The sequence below is a fragment of the Corylus avellana genome, chromosome ca3 (assembly GCF_901000735.1).
Source record: "Corylus avellana chromosome ca3, CavTom2PMs-1.0".
NCBI classification, from domain to species: Eukaryota; Viridiplantae; Streptophyta; class Magnoliopsida; order Fagales; family Betulaceae; genus Corylus; species Corylus avellana.
Window position 1 is genome coordinate 4,758,608 of NC_081543.1, and position 10,473 is coordinate 4,769,080.

At 35.7% G+C, this 10,473-nt stretch overlaps 2 protein-coding genes across 2 annotated transcripts; one reads left to right on the top strand and one right to left on the bottom strand.

The window, feature by feature from the left end:
* The first annotated feature begins 1,452 nt into the window (after nt 1-1,452).
* Nucleotides 1,453-6,488, top strand: LOC132175590 (kinetochore protein SPC25 homolog). Its single transcript, XM_059587572.1, has 8 exons — nt 1,453-1,730; nt 1,926-1,991; nt 2,217-2,363; nt 3,499-3,612; nt 3,694-3,783; nt 3,879-4,001; nt 4,286-4,518; nt 5,922-6,488. The coding sequence occupies exons 1-8, from the start codon at nt 1,562-1,564 to the stop codon at nt 5,931-5,933; spliced, it is 954 nt and encodes a 317-aa protein (XP_059443555.1). The 5' UTR covers nt 1,453-1,561; the 3' UTR covers nt 5,934-6,488.
* Nucleotides 6,489-6,642: 154 nt separating this feature from the next.
* On the bottom strand, nt 6,643-9,969 carry LOC132175166 (short-chain dehydrogenase TIC 32 B, chloroplastic). Its single transcript, XM_059587014.1, has 8 exons — nt 9,774-9,969; nt 9,126-9,357; nt 8,955-9,034; nt 8,037-8,187; nt 7,815-7,893; nt 7,532-7,619; nt 7,170-7,216; nt 6,643-7,049 (listed from the first exon to the last, which is right to left on the bottom strand). The coding sequence occupies exons 1-8, from the start codon at nt 9,901-9,903 to the stop codon at nt 6,837-6,839; spliced, it is 1,020 nt and encodes a 339-aa protein (XP_059442997.1). The 5' UTR covers nt 9,904-9,969; the 3' UTR covers nt 6,643-6,836.
* Nucleotides 9,970-10,473: the final 504 nt, after the last annotated feature.

Below are 10,473 nucleotides of genomic sequence, written 5' to 3' on the forward strand. Positions count from 1 at the left end.
AATGGAAGAAAATCCAGGAAAGTGCATGAGAAGTGGACTTTATATGCTTTCATTGACTTTTTGATGGGGAGAGGGAGAGAGGTTCAATGGACCTCGGTATTTAAAATGGTCAACCAAAAATATTAAAATTAAGATTAAGCACGTGCCAAACCAAACGCGGTGAACAGTGGTTGGGTTGTAACTCGGAACTACATCATAGTACAAGTTAAAACATAACTTTGGTCTCACGAAATATGGTTAATGTGTTCTTTTTCCTCTATTACTCACAATAATCGTATATAATGATTATATATATATTATTCCCTGCATTAATTCTTTAATTTGCTTCTTCTTTTGTTGTTGATGTCCCAATAGTTGAAGGGACAGAAATGGTGATAATTTTTTGTTAAGGTGTTTATCACTTGGGATAATTTTTGTCGAGCGCAAAAGGATTGTGAAACCCTTGATATATTTTTGCGAGTGAGACCTTTTTGTTAAAAAGATGTAGACCTCCATACTTGAAACAATTAAGTCTATTCATAGGAGCGGAACTAGAACTTCTAATTTGGGGGGCAAAATTTTTAAAACCAAAATTTGGAGGAACAAAAATTAATTTTTAAATGTTTATTTTATCACCTTATGCTTCCCCCCCCCGGCGCGGCGGAAGCATAAGGTGGTTCTGCCTTGTCTATTTATCATAAATAGAAATCTTACATGAGAACTTATCACCTGTTAGCAATTATGGTGTACGAGGGTGCACATTATTATAGTGTGATCGCTTTCAACTCAAACCTTCAATAATAATACTAATATCAATTATTCTGGTTTAGGTTTGCAATTTAGGTTAAAACAAAAACAAAAAGAATACCAATTTAGCATTGGTAACCAATAGTTGGCCTCCCTCTTTTTCTCCTTGAACAATCTTCCCCTTCATTTGTTGGTTAATAAAAAAAATAAACCCAAAAAATGAAGGGCTCATAGACCATAAGCATTGCACATATAACTTCCAACTTTAAATCCACTCCTATACTCTATAGTCCATCCACAACCATTTTCTCTTAAACGCACTTATAAATGAATATTAATTAAATAATTAATTAATTTTTTTTTATCGGCTTAAATTTGTTTAGATAAATTGTAATTTTTATATACTATCATAATTTTTAACAAAGGTGTTCTTGAATTCGAACCCTATTTTCATAATTCACTTTCAATTTTAATTAAATATTTTATGTGTTACTATTCACTTAAATCATTATTAAAGATTAAATTTACTATTTACAATATCTACATTCTTGTTCCAACTAATGGGCTCACCCCATCGCTGATTTAGTTGGGCTCAGAACAATCTTGTAAGCCATGCCCAAGCGGCCCAATATCCAAACTGGGCCTGCCAGCTTGGTTCCCCAGAAAAGCACCGAATCTCTGTCACCTTATTCGTCATCTTATCACTACCTCAGTGAGTGTCCGAGCGCTCCGGGAAAAGTTTTTGAAAAAAAGAAGAGAGCACTTGAAAATAAAATGGCGGGCCAAAGCAAATTTTGATTCAAATACCTGTGAGCGTTTGTGCGTGTGCGCGCAAATGGGGACCCAAGCGGAGGGCACTGTACGGACGAATATGGAGTCGCTGCGATTGATCTGTGACAGAGAAATACCGATTCAGCAGCAGAAGATGGACGCTTTATTGGCGTCGTTTCGGAAGTCCCTGGAATCGATCAGGGCCAGAGCACAGGAAACCGTCCAAAATCAAGGTAAGAGATCGCATGGATTTCTTTATTAGTTGATGAAATTCGAGGGTTTGTGAGTGTTTCCTTGGGATTTCTGCCAAAATTAGGGTTTTTGAGTTGGAGTTGGGTTCCTATCAGGTTTCGTTCACATTTGAGGAACAAAAATGTTAAATTTCGGGTTAATTTTGAATTTGATTTGATATATATATTTCCGTTTAGGGAAACTGGGGGAGCTTAAAGCTAAGCTGAGAGAGGCGGAGGATGAGATGGTGAAAGCTCTAGCAGGTACATGTCTCTGCTTGTTGAGTTCAATGCCAATTGGAAATTTGAAATCTGTGTTGTTTGGTAACTTTGAATTTGAATTTTGGTTGTGATTTTTTTCGGATTATTCTCTTTTGTGAATAGCTGGCGTATATGTTTTTTGAAATTAGAAATGTTTTCCTTCAAGTTTTAAACTTTGTTTATGTTTTTTTCTTTTTCTTTTTTAATTTCTTACTATTTGTCATGTAGTGAAGACCCGTAAAGAGGCCAAGCGGATGGCGATAATGGACTCTATTTCTGCTCAAAAAGGTAGAGTAGAAGAGCTTAAAAGAAGCGTGCAAGAGCAGAAGGCTAGGAGGAATCAACATGCCGCCACTATATCTCAACATACTCTAGGTATTTTCCTCTCATCATGTTAGTTGGTTTGTACTCTGTCCATGTATTTTATAAGTTTATGTGTAATATCCAATGTTTTATAATGTGTATAGAGGTTGTTATATATATATAAATCCATGTTAGTACCTAAATTTTGGTTAGGCATTTTCTTTTTGTGAAAAGGCACTCTTGGAAATATGGAAATGGGTTTGAATTTTATAAGACCATTAGTGTGGTCCATTAGACAGTCTGTATGATGTTATATATGTGAGAGCATAGAAGAGAAAAGAGAGAAAGGAAGAGGTTTTTCTCTATAAGTTCTTCTACAATATGTTGGTTAAACCCCGGATACGAGACCCACCCGCAAGAACCGTGTATCAGGTAATTGAGGAGACGCAAACATCTGACCTTGTAGTAATACACCAAACGAGCGGCCATTCGAGCTAACCCTTGCGGGCTATTGATTGGAGCTAGGAATCCTAGAAGCTAAAAGAGTACAAAAAATTTGACTTCATTACCTGCATTGGTTTTCCTTTCTAATGTATGCCATCATTGCTTATCCAGCAAAATGGCCATATTTATTGGTTGTAAATTATTAATAGTGACAGTAATTGTCTTCTCATTTTATCTAATGAGTAACTAAAAGAGTGTGAATATTGCACCTTGATAACTATGTTAGATGACTTATAATTTTTTTTTAGCATCCGTTCATGGCCTATTACATTGTGTTCCAATGAGGCATTGCAGGTAAAATGTATGGACTTATAATTTACCAACCATATAAGTAAGAATTCAATCACAATCACTTTTTAGTTGGTCATGTAGAGATACTGCCACTTACATTGTTCATGTTAAGTTGTCCATGTTGGGTTTTACGAACTAGCTAGTGGCCAGTTGAAAGTCTTATTTGTGATTTTTTCCCTAATCCAAAAGGAGAAAAATTGAAAGAGGTTAACTACTGTAGTTCAATATATCTTGGGTTTGTGCAAGTGTTGGCATTTATTCTGTATTTGTTTCCTTTTTCTGTTGGTCAAATCCATTTGTCAACATTGATATGTAGTGTCTTTGTTTATGAATCTGAAGCTATATTGTGAAGGAAAGGATGTTATAGTTTACAACTTTTTCTCTGCTTATTTCCATTTTGTACCATCAACAGCTTTGGCAGCATCTGAAAGAAAAAGTAATGAAGAAGTTGAATGTAAAGGTGAAACACAAGAAGCAATTTCGTGGTACAATAGGGTTCTTGGTTTCCATGTTGAAGGCGGACCTGGTAATTGAACTTGTTTAAAATTGTGAAACATTTATTCTGTTTTTTCAAGATTGATTTTCTTACAAGTTTTTTGTTTTCTAGGGGTAAAATTCACCTTCAAGAACATTAATTTAAAAAATCCAGATGAGGAGTACTCTTTCACCATTCGCTATGCATATGATACTTATACCTGTAAGTAATAAAGTCCCATCATTGGTCATGCTGTAATGTCAAATATATTTCAATGATGTGCATGTTAAGATATTATATGTTTTCTGTCATATCAGTGTTAAATTGTGATCCACACTTGAATGACACCAAAGAGTTGATCCATGAGTTGAACAAAACCAATGGTTTATTCAAATTTGTTAGAATCATGAGAGAAAAGTTTCAAGAAGCTGTGGCACAAGGTACAATCTTACCTCTTGCATCCTATGAAGCATATGGCATGCCTGAAAAATGATATCCAATTAACAATGAGGTCTGGCTCCACCTAAGGGATACCCATTCTAGTAACCAAGAGCCAAAAACAAATTATTTTACCCAACATACATGTGGTTTACCTCACACATTTTGTACACTACCATGAAATTTTAGAGAATTTTTATGGTTATGGTTAGGTTTCCTTTTTCTTTCATTGATGTGAAACTTATTATATTTGATTAAAATTATTGTGGCATATATGATTCAACAGGATTTTTGCCCCAGTTGACAACTCATCATCAAGAGTCTTCCACAATCTCCATGTCTGCTCCATCTTTGTCAGTCTCAACTGACAAAAGCGAATCTTCAGTCGTAGAAAATGACCATCAAGTTAAATGGGGAGAAGGCAATAGACATTCGAAGAAAGCTCACCATGCAAGAGTTATACCGGATGTTCTATCCCCGGGATCAGCATCATCTCTTCGGCGGTCTCCTCGTTTCAAGGTATCATCAAAATGACTGGATTCTGTGTGATTCATTCCCCTTTCTGCACTTTTAGAAGTTATCAAAATGGTAAACCAACTTTCACACATCACACCAATGACAAGTTTCTTAACCATATTAGAGTTGCATATGATTGTAATCATCAAAATATTCTGACTAATATCTTGGGGGGAGTGGACTTCCAATGTAGTAAGGAGACCTCATGAATTTGTAGTCTTTGGAAAAGCAGTAGGGTGGGTTTGGAGAGATTCTTGGGTTAAAGTAGATTCATGATAAAAGATGGTAGAAGGGTCCGTTTTTGGCATAGTTGAGTGGTGAGTGGATAGTGCCCTTTAAGAGGTGTTTCATAATTTATTCATGATTGTATAAGACAAGGATGCTTTTGTATTTTCTTTTTTGGGGACATCAGATGACGAGAGGACCCATTCTTGGAACCTCATATATATTCGTGCTTTTCATGATTGGAAGTTAGAATCAGTTGATTTGCTTCTTGATCTATTTATCTTCTAATATGCCAGTGAAAGAAGAGGTTGACATTTGAAACTTAAATGTGGATGTCAATTTCATTTACATCTTTACTATAATTCTTAAGAGGTTGAATGACATGCAATTCGTTTATAAGAGTATTTTGGGAGGTAAAGTCCCCATAAAAGTGACTTTTTTTGTTTGGATAACAGCCTTATGGATGGTATTAACTGTTGATGGTCTGATCAAAGCGAATATTATAATAGTTGAATTGGTGTTTCATATGTAAATGCAAAGGTGAGGCTATTGACCACCTGTTGCTTCACTGCAAGGTCGCTAGAGAGTTATGGTCTTCCATTTTTTGCAACTTTTGAAGTTACATTAGAGATGCCTTAGAAAGTAGTTGAGTTATTCTTTTGTTGGAAAGGATTGTTCTTGGAAGGTGCAGAAGCAGTTTTATTTGGAATGCGCTCCCTCTTTGTCTTATGTGGACGATTTGGAGAGAAAAAATAATCAACCTTTAATGTGATGCTGTTGCCTATTATTGAGCCTAAACCAGTATTATTCCTACTTTCCCTGTTTGAGTGTGGTCTATGGCTTTTGTAATGTTCCTATTAATTTTTTTTTTGAAAGTCTCATATTGTATTTCTTTAGAGAAATCTTTGTAGACCGCTTGGGATTTCTCTTTTTCAATAGAAATATTCATAGCACATATAAAAACGTTACTCACACAATCATTATGAGTGGTTACTTCACAAAATCTTTTGCCTAGGATCTTGTACTTGTTTTAAATACTTTACTACCTTCTTTGAATTTAGTAACTGGACCCACAACTTAGAGATAAGATAATAAGTAACGCTTACAGGAATCATGAGTTCTGTAGTTGATAGAATCATACATATGATTTTTTGATAATATTCTTATGGTACTTATTGCAGGTTAAGAAATGAAGATGGTGTGGAGGTTAATTTATCACCTCAAAGTTCATTCAACATGCACGAGATGCCCTAACCTTCTCAGCTAGTCATAATTAATGACTCAGGTTGCTTAACAATTGACATGTAAAGAACCACGGGCGAGTGTTGCGGATTAACAACACACACGGCCCCACCATGTAATGTTTGATGCAAAACTATGCAGTTTCATATGAGAATGAAGTACAGCTGGTGGAATGTAGGCGTGATGATCCCAGAACTCTGTACTAATGATTTTCCTTCGTTTTTATCCAAGTATGAAATTTCAACTGTTTGACATAACTCTTACATTTTTTTTTTGTTTTTTGTTTTCTGATAAACATAACTTTTCAGTTTGTATCATTTGGCATAATGAGCTTTATTTACCATTTGAAGTGGAGAGTACATGGACAAATGGAATGAGTTGGGTTCAACCTTGAAAATTCTATTTTCTATAACCTGATAGTCAGATGGTTTGCCATCTTGTACTTCAGACTACCTGCATCTCCTTTTCATCAGTTAGGGGCTCTAGGGTTCAAATGGGCTCCTTTGAATTTGTACCTTGAATTATAATCTCCTTTCTATGTTAAATAAATGCTATTTTTTTACTTTGAATTCTACCATAATTAGCTTTTACTTTTTTCATGCACTTATCGGATCTTTCTTCCAAGCATTTGGAAGAGAGAGAGAGAGAGAGAGAGGGAGATTTGTGAAATCGTGATGTTTTGTTATTAAATTAGCCTAGAACTGGAAGGCTACATACAGCCTGTAGAGGTGCTGAGAAAGGAATAGTTCTCAAGCCCCTTTATTGTCATGTATTTTTAGGTCACCATAGAGTTGGCTTCTCTGATGCCTTCTGCACTTCTAAATACATAAGCCTATATACACCATACATGAGTCCTAAGTCTCTATATTTACAAAAGAAGATACATCTTTAGATGGTTGACCTAATCGCTTGTAAATCAGAGCACAAGTGCGTTTAAATAGGTTTTGTGCTTCAGATTCATCATTTGCTAGATTTGAGCAGTTGCTCTCATTACAGTCTGCAAAGTATCTCCCTGTCACCCCTTCCATTTGTGGGCTGAGAGCAACAAGGCATGTGGTAGATGCACCCTGCAGAAACAATTCATGTACCATAAAATATTAATACTCCAATGGATCAAATTACTCTCTTTCTCTCTCTCCCTCATGAAATCTATTGAACTCAACTGACAGGGATTCATGTGGACAAACCTGAGATGTTGACTTCAGTAATTTGGATGCAATGAAGAACAAAGAATCTGCATATAAATTTAAAATATTAGAATATGATTTCATTTTGAACAGTAACCTAAGATTGAATGTTATAGCAAACAATGTTAGAACATTAGAACTGCCAATTTTTGACACATCCCGCAAATGTGACAAAATTAGTGGGTTAGGGTTGAGGGATCTGACCTATTTAATTAAATAGTTTAAGTTAGAGTTTACTTCTATAATTTTATATCGATGCCTCTATAAAGCTTAAACTCAACACATAAACACAAATTATCACTTCTAGCTAACATATCAAATGGAAATGGAATTAAAGTGGTCAGGGGATAATAAATTCATGCCTGTTACAAAGCCCTTATGAGCTCTAATAATTCCGGTCTTCACAATGCCCGGATGGACTGCATTGATAGTCACTCTTGCATTCCTTGCCTGCAAGATATTCCAAGCAACACTTCATCAATGGACATGAAGACAATTGCTTATGGCATCATCATCATCATCATCATCATCATCATCAGGCTTTGTCATAAATTCACTATCGTTGCTAAGGACAATGGGGCATGATCATGCTAAAAAATATTGGGGAAAATGAAACATGAAGGATTAATCTTGACTCTTTTTTACCTTCAACTGTCTTGCCATTTCCTTGACATGTAATATGTTTGCCAACTTTGATTGAGCATATGCTCGAGTGCCATTGTAACTGCACAAGTTGGAAAATAGTCATGTATTTGTTTTACATAATTATTCAGCAATGCACTCGACAATCGACAATTCTTTGGAGGGTGATTATAACAGAAATTATGGCATTTGATTGAAGGAGAAGAGAAAAGTGAGAAATTATACTTCTTTGGATTGAGCATTTGATTGAAGGATAATGCATTCTTGACCCAGCTGTGAATCACAGAAGTAACATTTATTATTCTTCCTTGGATGCCTGTATTGGCTGCTGTTTCTACCATTCTCTCTAACAGCATTTCTGTTAACAAAAAATGTCCTGCCAAAAGAATTGAAAGAACATGTTAAAACCCCTATTATATTTTCAAGGGTTTTTATTTATTTATTTTTTTTAGGGTAGTAACTGAAATCTATCTAAGGGTATTATAAATTTACAAATGGAAAATGCAAATCTATAACATTTAATCAGCACTCCACTTGGACAATTTTTCCTCCGAGGGGAACCCTTAAATTGTCATTTGTCTTTAGAACACATGATTCTTACATACATTTTTAATAGAATGATCAGAACATGTGATTTTTTCAACACACTTTAAAAGGCACCATAAGAGAACAACTCTAAGGACATATGTTAATTTCTTCGGACCCAATTTGAATAGAAATTTGTCCCCCTACTTGGGCTTAGGACAAAACTACCCATTATTTATTTATTGTTAATGAAAAGCCAAACCCTTATGAATTTTCTTTTTATTTATTTATTTTTTGGATGAAGAGCCATCCCCCATTATGGTGCTCACCGCTTCTTACACCCTGCACACCCAACATGACACAGCCCACAGTAGAGTGGGCTATGTGGACTAAACCCGGTCCGGAATTTCAAGTCCGTAATTTTTGGGACCAAAAAAAAAAAAAAAAAAGGTGTTATTTTTGTTCAAATGATGGTGTCTGAAACACGAGTACTCCACTTGAAAATAAAGGCAAATTATTTTTGGATTAATTAAGGTAGCAAAAAGAAGTAATCACTGTATTTTTTATTAATCTTGACCACTATCTCTTTACATAAGGGCTAATTAGTAGATTAATTACCTAAGTAATTTGTAGCAAATGTCATCTCAATTTTGTCTTCAGAGAACTCCAAATTCTGAGAGAATATTCCAGCATTGTTTCTGCAAATTAATATTATTTTATTTGATAATTAGTATCATATAAAAAGAAGCAATTAATAATTAATGAAATAATTAAACAATTAATACTCACATGAGAATGTTAAGGGGTAATCCTAGTGATAAGAAGTCAGCACAAAATCTCTTGACAGAAGTCAAACAACTCAAATCAGTCTCCAACAAAATAATCTCAGCCTCTGGACTCTCCTTCTGAATTGCCTCCTTCACTGCACCTGCCCTCCTCAGATCCCTCGCCGGAATCACAATCCTCACTCCTCTCTTCGCTAACACTCTCGCCGTCTCAGCTCCGATCCCGGACGTCGCCCCTTTTACAAAATAAACAAAACCCACCAAACCTTAATTATATATATGCATGAGAGAATTTATTTATTTACTTTTAATTCATAGCTAGCACAATAAATAAATAATCCAGAAAGCAGTGATCTAGTTAGGACCAATGAGAGACGGGTATTCAATAGAGACAAAAATCCCATATCTTGCTACAGCCAAAAAGAACCACTGATATAGAGATCCATCTTATAGTATATTCCTTTTCCTTGTAGCAGAATATTTCAGAAAAATATGAACCTACCTATCTTATAAAAACCAAACACTTTGTCTGAATATATTATGGAATTCAACCTATCGCCAAAACGACTTCTCTTACATGCAACCATCACCAAAAAGACAACGTGTGTGTGTGTGTGTATAGAAAGAGAGAATATTGTTGTCGGAGACAAACCAGTGACAATAGCAGTGAGTTGGGAAGGGAGAAAGGAGGAGCAATCCTCTGTGACTTCTTCGGCGGTGGAGTTGGAGCCATAGCCACTTGGGCCTGCAATTCCTGCAAGGTATCTCAGCGTTTCCTTCATGAGGGCACCAGCTGCCAACTTTTTGGGTCTTTTGCACAGCAAGAGAGAGAGAGAGAGAGAGAGAGAAAAAGATAGAGAGGGTTTTCGTTGGAGGCCACCTACATACGTACATATAGGACACAGAGATCACCAGTGACAGTTTTCGGCTAGTTTAAGGACCACCCTAACTAGGTGGTCTCACCCAATGAAAATTGTCGTTTCATAGCAAGTCAGAAGCTTGTGAACAAATAATTCGATGGTCCACCTATTTTAGGTGGTCCTAGAACCACCGGAAACATAGGGCGGAAGTAGAAGTACTGTGGCTGCAAAAAACGCACCATTATTTTTGTCTTTGTTTCTCATAATTACTGTCTGTCCTTATTTTGTGGTGGGTTTTACAAATTGTTATTTCCAGGCATGCTTTTTGCTATTTCCCATAATATATGAATGAAGTAGTAATTTCTTTTTTTTTATTGGAACCAAAAGGGTTGGTTAATTAGGTAACTTTGTTGTGAAGGGATAAATCTCATGAGAAATTAAGGCTGATAATGGTGAAAGAGAAATTAACGTGGGTTTATTATAGGTTGGTGG

Excerpts from the sequence above, each read along its gene's own strand:
- LOC132175166 (XM_059587014.1), bottom strand. The coding sequence starts at position 9,903 with ATGAAGGAAACGCTGAGATACCTTGCAGGAATTGCAGGCCCAAGTGGC. Across the intron at positions 9,358-9,773 it reads ACTCACTGCTATTGTCACTG|GGGCGACGTCCGGGATCGGA; the intron begins GTTTGTCTCCGA and ends ATTTTGTAAAAG. Across the intron at positions 7,620-7,814 it reads AAATGGCAAGACAGTTGAAG|GCAAGGAATGCAAGAGTGAC; the intron begins GTAAAAAAGAGT and ends AATATCTTGCAG.
- LOC132175590 (XM_059587572.1), top strand. The coding sequence starts at position 1,562 with ATGGGGACCCAAGCGGAGGGCACTGTACGGACGAATATGGAGTCGCTG. Across the intron at positions 2,364-3,498 it reads TATATCTCAACATACTCTAG|CTTTGGCAGCATCTGAAAGA; the intron begins GTATTTTCCTCT and ends TACCATCAACAG. Across the intron at positions 4,002-4,285 it reads TCAAGAAGCTGTGGCACAAG|GATTTTTGCCCCAGTTGACA; the intron begins GTACAATCTTAC and ends ATGATTCAACAG.